The following is a 19,018-nucleotide window of genomic DNA, read 5'->3' as shown; positions in this document are numbered from 1 at the left end:
TTCATGACGGAAACTGCTGTCCTGACCTCCTTCAAGCTCATCGGCCTTCGAGGTCAGATAGAGTCGCTGAAGTATGCAGCGTCGAATGAGGTTTGCCTCCCGCTGTACTCGCCTGGTTACGTTGACCATGACGCGGAATTTAGCTGCACGAAATCATTCATACACACGAACGGAAGGAAGCCCTAGTGAGTCAAACGTCTTTCATTGTTTTCCATCTGAATTCTCCAGATAAGCATGCATTTTCAGACAGAAATGGACATACAGAGGCGAATAGTCCAAACCGAGGTCAAGGTTCTCTTTTTTGTATAAAATTTTTCTTATCCCCCGTTCAGGCCTTGCAGCATGTTGCAGCAATGCAAGCGGAATTCGGAATCCTAACCAAGGAGGTGGGTGCATAGAAAAAGCCAGGATAACGTCTTCTTACCGTGAATAAGCTCCAAGCGCGTTATCATGAAGTGCCATTAGTCCCGGTGATACAAAGACTTCATTCCCAGGTGAGTTTACGTGTCTCCCAAATGAAACACAGCTGAAGAATCACGGTGATAGATTCTAGAGCTTTCCTCAGCTCTGCAATGGGGAGGTCCAATACAAAGTCCATATCAGGTCGGTTTCGTCCCAAGCCCACACCCAAGTCGACCTTAACATCGATGTAGGTTGCCGCAGAACACGGGATGGCCGCGAGAGGTGCACAGTCACAGGGTCACTCCCATTTTCAATGCACACAGATACCCGATGTCGAAGCGAGAGTCGTCCAAACGGACTCTCGGCAAACTTTATCCAAGGGCATTCAAGTGCGGTGCACTCGAAACGGAGAAACTCAAACAGAGCATTTGCCAAAGTCGGACAAGAGCGTCCAGCTGCGTTGCATGCGTACAGGCCAAGCACAGACGGAGGCTCAACCTACATCTGACAAGAGTGTCCAGCTGCGTTTCATGCGCACTGGCCAAGCGCAGGCAAAATCTTCACCACCGTCGCACATAGTACAAACGCAGACCGAGCCTCCTCAAGCATCTACGCGCTTAGAGGCCGAGTCCGGTCGTGAGGCTTTGTCCTCGCCGGTTCCTGCTCAGGAAGCTTTGACCCCGATGACTCCCACAAGAATGGCGTCAACGTCGGCGTCGACGACTTCGTTCACTTTCAGGATGACCGGATCTCCTAGTTGTAGCATAATGCGCTCTGGACGACCAAATTCTCCTCGGAGACCTAGAGAAACCATTTCTCGCGGAACGTCAATTGAGCCTGTCGCCGGAGCCCCTGATGCGGGTATGAGGAAACGGGGACGTTCTGCCTCGAATAGCCCCGAAGGGGATACCCATGGCAAAAGGCGGAAGCCCAGTGAAGACAGCGGAGATCTTGATGACCCATTTGAAGATACCCAACCAGAAACACGACCTTTGACATCGGCAGATGTGAAGGAACTTACCGCCAAACAGATAAACCATTTGCTTGCTGCCCTCAGAAAAGTCGGCGTGAAGTTTCCCAACACAAAGTCACCCAAAGTGGAAACTCGACGCAGGTGGTTGTTCGATGCCCTCGCCGGTGTCATACTCCAAATTGGGATTTGTAGTAAGTGACATGAATATTAGTGTTTTATACCTTCCTTCATACACTGCTATAATCCATAGACATCACCTCGCAAGTTGCAAGTTGAATCAAGTCCTATGGATCTTGTGTTATGGTCATAGACTTTATTTTACCTTACATTACCCTTTTCCAAAGCCCCTTTAATTCCCTTTACTCCTATCCTTCACTCCTACATCAGGATTATTCAACCAATTACTACACTTCACTCAGACAAGCTGAAGAAGATTATAGGAGACTGTAGGACAATACGGTAACCTGTAGAACTTGGAAGAATATTCTGGAACGTAGAAGAATTTGATTTCTTCCTTACTAAGCAATTATAAAGCAAGTACTTGGTTTTAGGCTCGGCACTGATGAAATAGGTTTTGAGCACTGCCTTAGCATAGCTTTAGCACTGCCTTGGCATAGCTTTAGCACAGCCTTGCACAGCCTACTACTCTTGATCCTTGCACAGCCTTAGTATTCGTAGAGTATAAATACCCCCCAAATTGTAGTAGATAGATAGGCAACGCAGCGCAATGCAATATAATGCAATGCAATACAATGTGAAGTGAAGTTCAATTTATTAGTTCTCTTTGATCTAGCTGTTCCCTGAGAATGAATTCCTTCAGCATAGTAGGATAAAGTTTGTCCTTATCCTAGCCTCTATATAGAACTTCTGTATAGTCTCATTGTATTAGTAGTCTTGATTATATTGATAATTGAGTACTCAGATCAGTGAAAGCATTCTTTACTAGAAAACAGAGTAATTTGGTAGCTTGTGTCTACATTATTCTGGATACCTGTGTATTGATTCCACCACATATTGTTTTGTCGTAACCTGGACATTTAGACTGTAGAACGATTCTGCAGGGTGTCTTATTGTTATTTCAGTTTCGGAAGTGATCTAGCAGAAACGTCTGATCTAGAGCTTCATAGTTTTGTCTCATTGCGGAGTCATACAACGTATCCTAGGGAAAGAATATTTCCTCATCATAGTCTTATTGTCATACTTCATTTCAACTTATCTTTGGTACTGTATAGCATTCTATCCTTATTCCTCATCCTCGTGAAGCCATTATTGACTTCTAGCCTACACTCTTTTTCTACCCCTATCCCTATCCATCCCCTATTTCCCTTTCTACTACCTTGTAGAATCCCAGTGAATATTCTTTCAATAACACACCTCAGCCTGCAGCAACTTGGGTGACTGTCCGATCTATCTAGACTGATCCGACTACATCCAAAACATTTCAGTGAAACCCCACTGAGTGTGACACCGGGCCCATCACGATCACTATTTTCGAGGCTCTGACGTTGCCTGAGACGGACATTGTTCAAAAATAGTACATCATTATATTTTTTATTTACTCAGAGGTGCAGCCAAGCTGCCCCGATGTTAGGACAATTCGCATTACCAAAAGAGGTAGTTCATCGCTAGTTGTCCAGACACATGCATTGCCAAAGATGGTAGTCCATGTGCATGCTACCAAAAGCAGTAATGCAGCCAGAGCAAGCGCTCAAGCGCAGTTGATCAGTCGCAGTTTCGAAATTCGGCGAGTGCCGCATGGGGTGATGTCGACAACCTTGCCATCGAGACTGGTTGAACTCGGGGGGTCTCGCTATCGAGGTCAGTTCACGCTCTGAATACGTGTTGTGCTGACTGCGTTGGTGTTGATTTGACTAATTAGGATACTATCCATGTCCTCTGATGGCATCTTATCTGTGCTGAAGGTACCGGTGCAAGCGAGCACCTAATGGCGCGCTTCGACGAGCCACGACAATCACGAAGACGGGGCTATGATTTGGACGACTCTCGCACCACGAAGGATCCCCAATCGTTACAAAATGGGCTACATCCTTCCCCACATCCTCCTCCTCTCTCCACGCCGCTCTCCACGCCTTCCATCTCTAGCCGCCATCGATATCCCCGCACCTACGATGGGTGAATGCGTGCAGGAGAAGCAGACGCGGGTGAGAACGACGAACGGGGAGGAGTACGCGTGTCAGTTAGTAAATGAACAATACCGCAAAGACGATGACGACTAGCCTTATCGCAATATATTACCTCGCGAGCACGATTGCATACGCCGAAGCTAACGTTTACGTAGATGCGAACACGGCGCCGCTGGGTTCTGGAACGAAGGAAAGGAAATCAGCAAGGGGAGTAGATCGCAAACGAAATGAAACGCCTATGTAACCGTGGATGCGAACGAGAACGACGACGATAACTCGACGACGACGACGACGAGGTGGAGGAGGAGGAGGAGAGGTGGTGAGGAGATGGATAACACGATCCGAAACCACGAAACCACGAAACCACGAAACCAACGAAACCACAAGACCTCGATGGAGAGACTAGAAGCAAACGACGATATAACGGGTGGACAGGTGAACGACGAATGATTGAGGACGAATGGTAAACGGTACGAGGACCGACGAACCAGCGCGGATAGAAAGAAACCAACGAGAAGAAACTCGACGCCCAACGAAGGGAATACGCACCGATGAACGAGAACGCGCATCATCGCGATCACCATCACATCACCACCGTCGTCGTGTTCGTGTTCCTTTCGATACACCCCCAGTCGAGTTGCACGAACGTTAACGTTGAGCGTTGTGGCGATTGGCGAGTCGAACACGGCGACTGGAATGCGAGTGCGAGACCATGAAGACGACGAGGATTACGGATACGCGGATAGAGTGTAGGGAGAGAAGAGAGAGGAAGAGGAACATAAAGAGAGAGGGACGTACGGATAGTGAAGTGCGCATAATCAGGACGTTGACGCCGTAAGCAGTCCCGCCAGCTTTGGCGCGCGAGTTCGACGCCGTCATCGTGCCCACCTCTCACCACCATCATCATCAGTACAAAGTAAGTGGTGCACCACTCTCAACCTCATTTTCTAACACATTTCAACCCAGCATCTCAAAAAAACAAACATGCGAGCTTGGTATTCGCCTAACACTCCACGCCCTGTCGCCTGGCTGGCCTTTGTAGAGGTCCTGGTACGCAATTTCGGCGTCCTTCGCCCTATGGACAACGTTGTCATCGTGTAAGTGTTCTGTATTCTTTTCTACTACGCTAACGCACACCAATTTGTAGCGACGCTTCCGTGACGCCTGCAGGCGCATTATCGTCATCTATCCACGTTTTTCGCGGCCAAAACGGCGGCGATTGGATTCTAACCATCACGATCGACGACGACGACGACAATCTGGTATCCCGACGCGGGTTTGGGCACCAGGTAGTGCCGTTCAACCCGCAGGATTACATGGAAATTGATCCTTTCCATGTATTGATCGCGTACACCATTTGTCTTTTTTTCTTGTAGCACTTGGCTTGCAGCTATAAATTCATCATACAACCTATGTACATTATTGTGAATACATTCTAGTATATTTTCAACGTAAGATCTCCTATGATACTTAGAATACTGCCTTCGTCGATATGCGGGAGATATCGTAGTTTACATCCTAAATACACGCTATCAGGGATACGTTAACTATATCGGGAATGATATTTAGAATATCATCAGGTTATCTCCGACAGATAAAGGGCTCATGATAATCTGAATACTAACTGTGGTGATTTTTAGAATAACATCTTCAAGATCATCATGTTATTTTTGTAGGTGGAAGGCTGGTATTAATCTCATTTATTCCCCCATAATACCAGTGCCAATACTTGAGAAATATTTAAATTACAACTTGGATTGATATGATAATATATATTTTGAACAATAAACTGAATTACTCTACAGTATCTACGGTGGGAATAAGCAGAAGTGTGTTGTTTTACCCTCACAGTACCATCTCCGTATCACTCGTGCTTTTATGGGCATTTGCCCGCAGTGTACCCTGATGCGCCTCATAGGTAGATGCCCAATTGTCTGTACTGGATCCGATGATGAGAATATCGATGGGCTGTTGCTATTTTGTATTCCACGGAGTTTGAGACGAATTGTTATCGCGTTGAATGTAATCCCCTCCATTGAGGAAGTGTGGTTAGATCTAGCAGATTTATATCGCGGGAGTGTTCGAAGCGACTCACCACAGCCGGAGTCACTAGCTCTAACAATATATCCTGCGCATCTACCCTTTGGGAGTAAAGGGCAAGGAGAAGTATCTCAACGAACAGCTGTAACGCTGCCGATTCGATGAGGATGCGCACAATCGGAAGCAGTACATTCTTTTCCGTTTTGTATTTCGCGGACTTCATAGACGTTCTCCACGGGCGGAATGCGAGTAGGGAAGTTGTTATGATGTTCTGGGCGACGGCGAGGGAGTAGAATGAGTAGATCCAAGAGCTGAGAGGTTTGGCGAATATGGACGGGTTCGTCTTAGCGTGAGTGAATTGGAAACAAATTCCGTATCCTGATACTGAGTCACGTCATGATGGTGTGTAGTTCGCTGTACGAAATTACTCACTGGCACTACCGACAAGGAGCAAGAGGGGTACCGCGATGACCCGCCAGCGGCTGTTCCAGACGATAAAGCAGCGATATATCTAGAACGCGGGGTGCTCATGAGTATGAAAGTAACCATCAAGACTATCCCAATTCGTACTGCTGCCGCGCCACCTAGAAGTTCTTGCGTCACGTAGAGTGTATCTTTGAAGACTTGATCCCATCTCGTAAGGCTATCAAGGTACGCAAACACATCGTCGGAATGCACGGAGAATCCTTGCAGTACGCGCCATCCATTCATAGACATGTGCGTTGTGGAAATCACAAACATGACGAAAGATATGCAGAACATGATCTAGAGATGGTACAATTGCAAGTCATTGGGTATTAAAGACGAAGCTTCGAGTGTACCGATACTTACCTTGTTGTGATTATCGCTCCGGTGTTTGCTACCAAGCGTGAATAGCATTGTACCGCAGAACAGGCAAAGGAATAGGCCTGTTGAACTTAGTCAGCGTTGTGCTAGCACGCCCATTAATAAATCAGACCATAAGCGATAGCCTAGGGGATGGAAACATCAGCTACACGACGAGAAGAGTGGGCTGAACTACTATTCACCTCAAACCAAGCCGCGAGCAAGAATATCTGTTCTCGCGTTAATTGGGCAGACATACGAGCTGGGGGAGGGGGACGTTTCGTGATCGAAGAAACTTATGCTAGCGCGCATTAAGTACATCATGCAGCAGCGGCGAACTCGCGATAGTGATGCATCAAATGTTAGACGGCAGCTTGGAATTCGAAGCTCGATTATTGAAGCCCTTGGGCACCGTCAATTGACAATTGCCAGCGTTCAATGATGAAAGCGGTGGGAGGTTCGTGTCTTCTATCATTTGATTCCCGTTATGCAATACCCAGCGTTAAATGAATCGAGAAACTTTGGAGAAAGTTTGCAGATCACGAGTGAGACAGCGGTGCTGAGCCTGTGATGCCGACCCACAAGTGGTCAATAGGTACAGGATATTTCCCACAACATCACGGCGCCTACTCGATATGGTGGCTCAGCAAAGAAAAGGCAATACGTACCTGGCGTGCTCTCTCCACAAATGGTTTATCTAAATGATAACATTGAATTGATGCCATTGATTGCCCAGCGGGTCCCAAACCTATACAACAAAATCAAAACAGCATCTACTCACGAGCCACGGCCATTGCTGTAGCCGCCAGCACTCGCAGAATCACCAGTGCAGCGCTCCTAAATAATCAACGGATGTGAACATGCATGCCAATGGTTGATCAACGGATCAACGTAACCTTGTAGGGATATTTTAAGCGTGGCAGAACTGAGTGAATTGTCTCCATCGAGTCCATCATGCGACGCTTGTAGATATCAACCTTCTCCTGACCCATGGCTGCTGACAATCGTTCTTCGAGAGAAGTCATTCGCGACGGATCTTTATGGGCAACGAAATATGTCAAAGCGCCATCAGCTTCAACGGCGACTGCGAACTACCAAAGACCATCAAACTCAGGCGACCGCGCCTTGATGCCAACACTGCGTATAACATAGACAAGCGTGTGCTTGTACACTTGAATTCCAATTACCACAGTACCCTGAAGCTAGCAGTGTCTTCCAAAAGATGGGCTTATGCACGAATCCTGGCGACAATATGGCGGTCAGTTAGTCTATTCTTCTCTGGTACATCGCGTAAGAACAAGAGCGGCGGTCAAAACATACGAAAAGCAGAGTCTTTGCGATAGTCAATAACAAAATTACCAACACCAGACACAAGCCCCATTTATGCCGCGATCGGGTCCAGGATAGCAGACATCGAAGGGCTGTAGAGGTACTCTCCCCCTCGGGAGAGGATGAAGCTCATGTAAGTGGAATTCTGATCGGGGTGCTTGTAGTCAATTCCAGAGGAGAAGACGGGGTTCGCGCCGTTCTGGCCGATGATGGGGTCGTATCCGGGAGTCTTATCCTTGAGGAAGGGGAAGCTAGAGTCGATATGTGAGCAAATCTCGCGTTGGAGGGGATAATCTAGAACAAGCGTACTGAATGTTGTTGGCCCAGACAACCTGTTGAAAGCGGAACCCAAGGCCTATATCGCTCTGATAGGATACTAGGGCCATTGTCAGAAGGCAACCGTTCCATTCACAAACGAGCAGGCTACGCACCAAATGCGAATCCGCGTTCAAGCGTGGTTGTCTTCTTTTCCCGCTCCGCATCAGTGACTACAGAGAGAAATGAGTTTCACAGACGTAGCCCATGATCCATTCCCGTACCTTCATCGCCGTAAGGAAGACCTGCCCGCATTATCTGGTTGAAGATGTTGAGGTTAGCCTGGTCCGCACGGGGTCGGGCTTTGCGGATGTGCGAAGAGAAGGGGCAGCGCGATTGGTTAGCAAAGATATTGAATGGCGGTGGGTGGTTATAGTCAAAGTCATTGTTGCGGCGAGAATTGGAGCCAATGGCGGGGACGTCGTGATCGGGGGCAAGGTCGAGAGGCGTCCCCTATGTACCAGAGTAAGTACCCGTTCCATAAGCAGATGAACGTAACGAACACTCTTCCAGCGGCCGAACATTCGGGCACCAAGAAGCTCGGCGCGTTCTTGCTTGGTCCTTGTTTCATCTGGTATAGCCGATGCCCTGTAGTGATGATGATCCAAGTCAGTAGCCTCAAATTGCGAGTGGATAAAGCAGACATACATCTGAAGAAGGTGCTCATCGAACTCAGGGACGAATTGCTGTAGTTGTCGAAATGCCATGAATGAACCCCATTTCATCCACGAAGGCCGAGTAAGTGCAAGAAGGTCGCCTAACTCGCCAGTCAGAATAGTCCCAGGCAAAACGAGGGATTGCCCAGGGAGGATGCTAGTAGCAAATCCGCCAATAGCTGGCTGGGACTGAGTTCGAATGCGAATCGGTTAGTCAATCGGGACAAGGCCCACGATGAAATCACGTACAATGCCATCGAGGTATCCGAAGTGTTCGTGGCCAGCAAACGCACCCGGTCGATGCGCGCCCTTGAGTCTGTGGACTTCCACGATTGAGGTGCCCAGAAAACCTAGAATTCGAGCAAGCAAGGCGTCGACAGTTGCCCAGTCGTTGGAGGCGATGAGGAATGCGCCATGGGTCTGGTCCTTCAAAAGGGCGGGAACCCAGTTTGTGGGAGGGTCGTTGTCACCAAGGGCGGAAGCGTCCGCGACTTGACCCATGTTGAAGAATTTGTCGAGAGTATCTCCGTGGACATTGAGTTTTTTGAGGCCCTTGGATGTCCATGCCACGTTCAGTAACGCGCTTGTTTGTGGGCAAGTACCGCAGATAAGCTGCGCAGTTGCTAAACAAAGGGTCAGAACCATGCAAAAGTGGGATAAACAAGGGGTTTACTGGTAATATGCGGGTAAATATCTTTCGCAAGGACTTGCTTGAACCTTCGGGTGTCTTTGATTGTGTAGAAAAAGAAGAGCTCCTTCGGTTTCTTCATACCAATTCTTCGATCGGGTGAGTTCTTATATCTTACGAGCTCCACAAAGAAGCACGAAAGGCTTACAAGATGTCTCCTTGAATCTGATGCAGCGGCATGAATGTTCCATTAGTGACATTCAGGAACTGTATGACTTCCAGTGAAGGCAACCCGCCTTGGCCGGGATAGTCTAGGGAAGATGAGCATCCGACTTTCGGGGAAAGGGCCTTGACTTGCCGTGTAAAAATCCCAAGGCGTAAGGAACGAGAGACGCTATACCGACGCTCAAAGTGCCCCAAAGCATGGTGATACTTCGAAGGAAACAGTGTTCGCTCCACCCCCTTCGTTTCTTTAAAGCGAGTAATTTATGAACGTGGGACCTGTTATCGCTTTGAATTCGCTGCGTGATGCTATTGTTCAAGCTTATTAAATAGGTTCGGTTGGTTTGCGCTCCCCCGAGCAGCCCCCAACTTCCCAAGTCCGAAATGGTGCGAGTTAACTGCTCGTCGGCTGGGGTGGGAGATCATCGAGCATATCCCAGCAGATTTCAACGTCTGGTTTGCGCGCGGTATGTTAAATTATGGATAAACTGAATAGATGAATTCAAAAGCTACATATTAGCGATCCATCGCAACTACGTCGTCGTTCCGATGAACGAAGTTATACTCACCCGTGTCTCTGTTTTGGCAAGTCGTCAATTTCCACATGGAAAGGCATATTGGATAGGCACCACGCGAGGCGACTGTCGAGTTCGAAACCGAGAAATGCTGGAGCAAGGTTCAAGCTAAGCCTGACGCTGAAGCATAGCAATTCCCACACTCACCAGAGAGTTTCCACGATCAGTATATCCGCTTAGTGCAGATTACTTGTACCTCGTCGCCTCTCTCATTTATGCCTGTTTCTCCGATTGTCATAAATTTTGGGACTTACGAGGCGTAGGTGGCGCGACGACTTCGTCTGTTAATGTGGCGACCGCTTTTTACGATACCGAGATTGACCGCGAAGGATAGACAGAAGGTAAAGAAACTTGGAAGGTTCAGGGGCCAGACACTGATACCTCGACATCGAAGCCAGCGATAACCGACTAGCGACAACCAACTCAAGAATGCATCGAAAGCGACGAAACGGACCTCTCCTTTGGACCAGAACTCGCATTCCTTTATGCCATCGAACCAAATACGGAGCAGGTGGGGACTAACTGATGAACTCGGAATCCAAGAACGCCCACAACTTGAAGAACAAAGATTGTGGCTACTAATTGAACGGCGTGAGTGCGTAGGCTACAACTTCGGGAATATGTTGCCAATGTCTCGACTTTGATAGGTGCGGCAACCGGGATCGAAGAACTACACACAAACTCGGTGACACAAGCACTTTGCACCAGCTTCGTTGCAGGCCCTCCTCGTCCCGTTCCTGATCACCGACAAGCGATGTGTAACATGCCAGACCGCACCTAGAAATCGCGCAGGAGGTCATCGCAAGCGCTCCTCCTCTTCGACCGTCACATTTAAATACTACACCCTAAGCGCCTTACACGAATCAGCCGCTGTCGCCGTAAAACCCTCGATACAACCTACATTCATCGGTAACGGATCATCTGCCATCAAGTATGCTTGATTATAGCTGATAGGGACTCGTGTGTATGACGGCCGATCATGATACGAACAATATCTGTTGTGATACCAATTTCTTGCGCATTCCGGCATTCCTTCGTAGCTGAGATGGTATCTTGTATGGGCACCCATCTACGTCGTGTTGTAGAGTGTACTCTTTGTGCAGAAAAACGATATATTGTTGACTTCCACAGGGACTTCTCACGATCAGATTTGCTATTGACTGTGAGAATTTAATCCGAGTGGCGACGTTCCTTGTAATCATGAAGTTCGGAAAGGTTGACTCGCGACCTCCACTTGCCAAACTATAAACGATGGAAAGCGACTACTCCGACCTCACCGACCTCGACGATTTTGAGGAGGACGCAGACTATGGCAAGAGCAAGAAGACCAAGACCAGCAAAACCGGTAAAGGAGCAGCAGTGGGTGGCTATCGCATCCGACACGCCCTGAAAGTTCCTCGTGCCACGACGTATACCGCACAAGCTCTCTATGGTGCGTTTCTGCTCGCTTCTGCATCCATGTTCATCCTAAAAAGACGACAGATCAGATCCATAGCTCGGATATCAACTTGGAGCCGGAATACCAGCGGGGTGCGTCAGGACACAAGTTACTCCTCCTTGAGGCTGATGCAGTGTCCGACAGCCGTCGTTTGGCCAGAAAGCAAGCAGATCGGTCTCATAGACTCTGTGTTCCGCAACTTCTATATCCCACCCGTTATATTTGGTGTGTCTCATCACATCAGTTATAGTGCCTCTCTGACGATGCACGTGCAGCCGTCACTCCGTACGAAGATGGATCAGAGTCAAAGACGTGTATAGATGGCAAGCAGCGCCTCACATCCATCCACAGGTGCGCCTGCTTCGTATCCCCAGAACTCCGTGCTAACTTGACTCAAGATTCATGGACGGTCTCGTACGTCAGATCGTCTACGTGTCATCTCTTTCGACCTACTGACGCTTCATACGCTTCCCAGATCCCTCGTCAGTTCACCACCATTCTCCACGAACCGACATTGACATATGACATCCGTAGATCGCGACCCCCACACCGGCGAGAAGCTCTGGTACAAGGACGCCTCTGCACCCGGCGCCTCGACAAAAACACGCAAGAAGCTGCTCCCCGAAAAATACCGCCGGCTGTTCTCCAACAAACAGATTGTGTGCGTCGAGTACGCGGACATCACGTCGTCTGACGAACGCGAGATTTTCCAGCGCGTGCAGCTCGGTATGGCGCTGACGCCGGCCGAGAAGCTGCAGGTCATCAACACATCGAGAGCGTCGTACGTGAGGGATTTGTTGAAGGACTATGTGGACGATGAGGAGAGGGGGCTGGCCGGAGATGATTTAGATTGGGATCGGAGTCGAGGGGCTGATTTTCGGTGTCTGGCTCAGACGGTGCATCTGATCACGAAATGGAAAGAGGTGACCACGGTCGCGTCGATTCCTCAGCTGGAGAAGTGGCTGTCGTCGTCTGAGCCGCTCGAGGACGCCTTGCAGCAAAGGATTAGGGACGTGTACGATTTGTTCCGCGACCTCGTGCACGACGCGAAGTTGAACAAGGTGTTTAAGAAGCCGACGAAGATCAGTCCGGTGGAGTTCGTTATAATACCTGTGCTGATATCGGCGTGCGGAGAGCGCATGGGGATGGCCCAGCTGTCAGCGGCTATTGGAAAGATGCGCGACGAGGTGAGGAAGGCGCATGTCGACATTCGCATGAACAGCCGCGTGTCGAAATGGATGCTCGAATACGTCGAGAAGTTGGCTCAGGAGACGAAAGGCAAAGTGAGCGACGGGCTATCGGCGATGGCAGAGAAACGGGCCGCGGCTGCAGCATCGGGAGGAGGAGGAGGAGGAGGAGGAGGAGGGAAACGCAAACGACAGGAGGTCGACGACGATTCGGGTTCGGAGACCGAGTACAAGCCGCGCAAAACGGGGAACCCTGGCTCGAATTCCAATCAAACTGAGCAGCCTAACGGCAAAGTAGCTGCCCCTCCCGTAGCAGCACCTGCGCCCAAGAAGGACCCAGCGCCAACGTCGACGTCGACTACGAGTGGCGCACCTACGACGGCCTCCCGACGCGTCGACCGTTTAGCCGCGGTTCGTATGGCGAAAGAAATGGCTGCTAACACGCGGAATATCAGCGCCAAAGCCGTTGCGAATGGTTCCAACAACGCCCCCACGAACATCGCCAATACCCCTACCAATACGAACACATCCAACACAAGCACTACCACGAACACCACCCATACGCCGTTATCGCAAGTACCTCCTCACCCAATGCAGCAGCCGACCGCTTCCCAAATGATGTCGATGCCCATGCCACCATACGCCTCTCCGCTACCCATGTCGCCCAACCCGCAGGCTATGTCTATCCCTATGCCCATGATGCCCCCGGGTGTGATCAATTCGAGTCTGATCTCGCAGCTTTGGGGACAGTTTCAGCAGCAGCCGATGGCGGCGTTCAACCCAGCATTGATGTCACTCCAGCCTCAGGATAGTAAGAGCCTGGGCAGTGCGCCGCCGCCATCGCAGCACCAACAACCACACCAGTCGCAGCAACAGCCACCGCTTCAGCGACAGCCAAACGCACCGCAAACACACCCGCTACCACCTCATCCACAGCAAGGAGAGTATAGGTATGGTCCGAACGTCAGTAGTAATACGGATCCCCCTCGAGGGCCGAGGGGTTCGACCGTTGTTGGAGGCCAACAAGGACATTTCAAAGGACCGGTAGATTCGGGATGGGGTTCGAGAGGCGGCGGCGGCGGCGGCGGCGGGAGGTAGATAAATCGAACCTGGAGGACAACGTTATATCTAATCCCATGACATCGCACTTTCTGCTTACTTGCATTTGACATCTGGCTATCGCTTATCCGTGTTTTGCGTATATTTTTCCCGTCCCTCGTCAGCGATTGGTAAATTATCTATACATACGTCCATATTCATGTTATTGTTGCGCCTGTGTAGGCCCTATCTGCTAGCCAAGCTACCAACCACCTGTCTACCGACTGACATGCATTACATATATGCCTATTCGCAGTACGCACATTGAATACCCTTCAGCTACATAAATACAGGTTGGACAGACCTCTAGCTTTATGTTATCTTTACCCTGTAGCGATGTATAATTATATTGATTTATCTCTAGTGCCGAATCATACTACATGAGAGGATGTAGTCGCCGAGGCGCAACCACTCTATTGAGGCGGCGTTCCGACTCGCTCCCGTCGCTGCAAAAGTCGGACAATGAACCTGAACTTCTTTCTCTCTGCCCATTTCGTTTTTACGGGACTTCGTCGGATTGTCGAGAACTCGCACTCGCCGTTAAAACCTCTAGGACCTTTCAAGGAAACCGATACAACCCAATACCTTCGGAGCTCCAGGCTCCCTACAAATCGTGCGTCGTCCAATTTTCCACATGAATTACATCCGTTCGCCCACCTCCAATTCGCTTCACGGCACTGCTAAAGCCTCCATTGTCTCGCTCACCTCACCTCACGCTTTATCAATTCACCCTTTCCTCTATCCTCCCAGTTAATATGAATTGCATCCGTTCTCTCCCAGGCACTCGCCGCTTTTAGCGGAAATACATACCACCCAGGGCGAGCCCTCTTCAGAAGAGCGGTCATTAATTCTGTAATTAATCCCAGCGTCCTCTAGACTCTACCCCTCCATCTTTGGCCTTTCGCGCGGGGTAAGTATTAATATTCAACCTTGATAACACGATATGAACATCTATTCATCCTGAACCTCATCCTGCGGACGCCATATACCAGTAAGTAACTCTGATCCTCGGGCAGGAGAAGCTCAGCTGACCGTATCTCATGGCTTCGTGGGGATGGTAGACGGCGGCGCGTACGTACATAGTCTTCGTCTGCGTTGATCGGAGGCCCTGGAAGGTCCAGGAAAGCGCTCCATGGTCCACTCTGACCGCACGAATCGCGATTCTATCACATCCTTCTTCAAGACTACCACCGCGTTACATCACATACAGCATGTCAACGGCTGTATCAAAGCACCTTGGTTTGGTTCGTTATCTTTTCGGCTACTTTCGTCAACACCATATTGGCAAAGATTCTTCCTTTTTCTATGTCGCTCCGGCCGGCAAGAGGACAATGGTCAAATGGAGCTTCTCTCTCTATTCGGGTCGGTCTTGAGCATTGAACGGCGAATTAAAAGCACGATATCTGTACCCTGGTTGTCGCCTACTCCAAGCCGTCGCCAACGAAGGACAGAGATTGGATTCAGATGACCTGAATCCCATCAGGCTGGCGGGGGTGACAATGTGGATGTCAACGTATGCGGACTTGGTGTCGATCCGTTGGGATTCGAGTGAGCGTAGCGATGCCCCAGGATTTCGAAGGCTGTCCCCGCAATCGTCATTTCGGTCCGTACAGTGCGTGCAAACAAACCGAGAGATTGTGATTGCGGGTTGCTGGGCGTTAGACATAAGCCTCCTGGGTACTCATCGCCGCACGTTGCGCAAGAATTCGAACGCTGCATCACGTCTTGACTTATCCTTATCTCCTCTGGCACCCGGATTGAATGACCAATACTCCTACCTCCCGATGTAAAACCGCGAACGGCATGGACAGACACGCAGGGGCCTGCTCAATATTTATGCTGACTTCCAAGCGGCTCGCCATCCCTACTCGGATATGTCGTCGGCGATACCGACCCCGCGTCTGAATCGCGTCTGAACCTCGGCGTGGCTGGTTAAATAGGTATTCCTCCTCCCAACGAGGAGACTTCTTATTTTCCCGTCTCGAGGTCCTTGATGTTGACGTGTTTGAGCATTCAATTCTTTGCGGAGCAAGCTATCCTCGTGGTAAATTACCTCAGATTCACTTCTTCCCTTCACGGAATTGCTACACCTCGACGATTCGATCTTCGTCTCTTTCAATTGATTCTGTCGCGTGTCTCCTAACGCCTGGTAGGTTCATACTACGGACCAAGTATAATTATTTCACCGTTCGCTTTCGTTATGAAAGTGACATCTCGATGTCGAGGGTGGTTGAATGTAACTCGGAGAAACTACGGAGTTGCTCAAACCGATCAACGGCTCGACAACGACGGGTTTCGGGATACATTGGCCTACTGTTTTTTCATACTTGATGCATCGACGCCTTTGCACGCTGGGAATGATCGGTGAGCCGTGGAACCGCTCAGAACTTGTGTTGGTACGTCCGAATAGCGCCCAAACATCGAAGGGGCGTACAATTGAAGGGTGCAGCAAGTTGCCCTACCGCCTAATGACACCCTAGGACCTTAGGACCGGAAATTCCACGGTACATAAACTTCAGGATACAGTAAGACTTGGCGCCAAATTCATTTTTACATTTTCTCTTGGAAGGAGAGTGTCTAATAAGGGAGGGGTTGTTCTCGCAGCGGAGGGCCGCACACCCAGAACTATCAGTGGTAGTCGAGCAACTAACGCCGATAAGTATGTTGGGGTCCCGGAAAATGATATTCAGAAAACTGGGGATGCTGCTCCAGCGGGCGGAAATAGCCTGTCAACAATAGCGACGTGAGCGAAAGATAACACGAACGGGAAGCGAAGAATACGCACTTCCACAGCACTATTTTGGAATTGGAGAGAGCAGGTATATTGTGAGGCGGGAATGGACGCCGCAGTTGCAGTCCATGACATATCCAATAGGAGAATGATTAGTAGTTGCTCTTGAAACGTTGCTGACTCGGGGTTAACCTGAATTCGTTATAAAAGTATGTAGTGTCGCGAGTGAGCAAGAGGGTGATCGGACGGAGGGGTTAGGTATCGAGAGAAATCGCGCTGAGGGGGCGGTGGCGTGTTGGAATTACGGAGGATGGCCGTAAACCACTGCGGCATTGAACATCCGCCAACTACGTTGGAACAAGAGGTTGGAGCGCTTGATACAAAGCCCCGATGGGCGACAACAATAACGTTATGTTCGCACACGATCTCCTGCGTCTACCTAGCTGCTCGGATCCCCGAGACATTTGATCGCCGGACAAATCGAACAGCATATCAAAGAAAAACATCACATGTTGATGTGGTTTACCATCGGATACGAGAAAGACAATGAGGGAGTGAGCGAAGGTGGCGTAGATAAATGTGAATGATATCGACGTTATTGGGAGACGCTGAATTGCGGCCGGCGCATTAAGTTGTCTGAGCCGTGGAGGTTGCGTGAAAGTTAAGAGTAAGTATGAATTCTTTCGGGCTGGCAAACACGGCGCCTGGCCGGTCCATCCCTGAGCAGCTATTGGATTCGAGAATCTGACTTGGAAACGAAGTTGAACTCGAAAGAAAGCCCAACGCACACGTGATAGGTAGAGGACTAGGGACTTGACAGGGGTCTTGTTGCCAAACTGCGCTACCTACTCTGCAGGTAGAAGGAAGACGGCTATACAGCACTTATGCGTAGCTCTATGTACTAGACAAACTCTCTGTAACGCTAATCATAGCTTAAATCATAAATAATCAACAAACATCATCAAATGAAACTTGCGAGAAGCCGTGCAGCCGCACTGAGAAGTAAGTGAAGCAACATATTGAGGTAATGAACTATACCCGAGACTTTACCATTTTGATGCAGAGACACTTGACGTGTTTCATGAGCTCGGAGGACGACTAGATGGCCTGGGAGTTGTAATTTTCTAGCGACCGTTGACTGTACCTACTATCATACCATTCGAAGACCATTCCACACTCTGAGAAGATAGGTAATTTATGCTCGCGTCAAGTATCATTCAGATAGAATACATATCTTGAATCGAAGTAAACGTTTATATTAGCAGCTACGAAAGCCTATGAAAACCCGCAGTACAACAGAATCTTAGATGGTCACAATGGCGGTGGCGCACCGGAATTTAGAGGACAACGGGAACACAACCGATCGAAATCGTCCCGCTGTAGACGTAATCAAATGTCGGAATGCAATCTATGTAGCCAGCCGCAAAGCCATAGCTTACCATGTTATTTTCGCAGCAGACGACTGTGCCACTGCAAGCGCCAATGCCGGTGTCGATGACAGAAATAGGGGAGCAACCAATGCCACTACGTCCTTTGATAGGTTCGAGATTAATGCCCAGTAGACCAAGGAGAATGGTTGCGGCTGTGGAATTGGCCTGTCACCAGCCGTGACATGAGGAGAAGATAATATCAAGTAAAAGGACTAAGTACCTCTATCGTAGACAAGCAGCATTGGATAGGGTGAGTCCCGAACCCTACAAAAGAGAGAAATCAGCCCTTGCTGTGAGAAACGTTACCGATCATGACTGACCTGGGGGGCGGCGAAAGGAGCGAATGCGACGAGTGCGATGAAGGAAGAAGAGAGGCAAAAGAGCATCATGTTAGTCAGACTTATAGGTCAACTGAGGAACCTTGATCCTAATCGCGAGGTATTTATACTCTTGTGACTTGAAGAACGGCATTAATGCCTTAATGCATTGAACAACAGAAAGCGGAATGGTCGCTGTCCCAACACGTGGAATCGTGAATAAGTAAGAGGGGGATCGAACGGAGGGATCATGATAATGACAGAAGCAGGATGAGGAGGTGGTGGCGTGTTGGAATTATGGGGAACGCCCACCGAGAGAACATTGGGCCTGCTGGTCGGGAGCGGTTGATACTACAATACGGAGGCTGGGAATCCCATCGCTCCGATGAACAACAACATAACGTTATGACCGCAGATGATCTCCCTCTTCCCTGTGTCTTTTCGATTCACATTAGAATGGGAGGCGACGCGAAACGGCAAGGTATACAATCGGAGGTCAAATCGAAGCCACAGACCCTGGCGCTCGTCGAGTCTTGTCCCCAGAATCGATTGACGGTGTCTCTTTCGGGGGTGGGAGGTCGGACTGCGTTTGGACTGCGTGGTGCTTGGCGTTTAAGTACTAAGTCTTCAACCAACCTTCCGGAAAGGGAGATCTGCAGACCGAGCGCTTATTGAACAATGAACGAGGCTGTAAATTAATTTTGGTGC

At 49.4% G+C, this 19,018-nt stretch overlaps 4 protein-coding genes across 4 annotated transcripts; 2 read left to right on the top strand and 2 right to left on the bottom strand.

Moving 5' to 3' along the window:
* Window positions 1–3: 3 nt before the first annotated feature.
* Window positions 4–1,651, top strand: PC9H_010341 (uncharacterized protein; the record flags this gene model as incomplete). The annotated part of the gene is made up of 6 exons (XM_036779835.1): window positions 4–90; window positions 144–185; window positions 333–386; window positions 435–494; window positions 654–1,566; window positions 1,626–1,651. The coding sequence occupies 6 exons, from the start codon at window positions 4–6 to the stop codon at window positions 1,649–1,651; spliced, it is 1,182 nt and encodes a 393-aa protein (XP_036627218.1).
* A 4,332-nt stretch (window positions 1,652–5,983) lies between these two features.
* On the bottom strand, window positions 5,984–6,641 carry PC9H_010340 (uncharacterized protein; the record flags this gene model as incomplete). Its single annotated transcript, XM_036779834.1, has 5 exons — window positions 5,984–6,070; window positions 6,130–6,324; window positions 6,391–6,467; window positions 6,518–6,530; window positions 6,588–6,641. 5 exons carry the CDS (start codon window positions 6,639–6,641, stop codon window positions 5,984–5,986), a joined length of 426 nt encoding a protein of 141 aa, XP_036627217.1.
* Window positions 6,642–7,765: 1,124 nt separating this feature from the next.
* PC9H_010339 (uncharacterized protein) lies at window positions 7,766–9,737 on the bottom strand (the record flags this gene model as incomplete). The annotated part of the gene is made up of 10 exons (XM_036779833.1): window positions 7,766–7,964; window positions 8,023–8,089; window positions 8,145–8,201; window positions 8,253–8,481; window positions 8,532–8,616; window positions 8,677–8,873; window positions 8,934–9,307; window positions 9,358–9,461; window positions 9,521–9,623; window positions 9,713–9,737. 10 exons carry the CDS (start codon window positions 9,735–9,737, stop codon window positions 7,766–7,768), a joined length of 1,440 nt encoding a protein of 479 aa, XP_036627216.1.
* A 1,623-nt stretch (window positions 9,738–11,360) lies between these two features.
* On the top strand, window positions 11,361–13,832 carry PC9H_010338 (uncharacterized protein; the record flags this gene model as incomplete). The annotated part of the gene is made up of 6 exons (XM_036779832.1): window positions 11,361–11,541; window positions 11,592–11,639; window positions 11,692–11,772; window positions 11,823–11,898; window positions 11,946–11,965; window positions 12,082–13,832. The coding sequence occupies 6 exons, from the start codon at window positions 11,361–11,363 to the stop codon at window positions 13,830–13,832; spliced, it is 2,157 nt and encodes a 718-aa protein (XP_036627215.1).
* Window positions 13,833–19,018: the final 5,186 nt, after the last annotated feature.

Source organism: Pleurotus ostreatus (assembly GCF_014466165.1).
Source record: "Pleurotus ostreatus strain PC9 chromosome Unknown scaffold_8, whole genome shotgun sequence".
In the NCBI taxonomy this organism is placed as follows: Eukaryota; Fungi; Basidiomycota; class Agaricomycetes; order Agaricales; family Pleurotaceae; genus Pleurotus; species Pleurotus ostreatus.
This window is presented reverse-complemented; position numbering and strand designations above follow the sequence as displayed.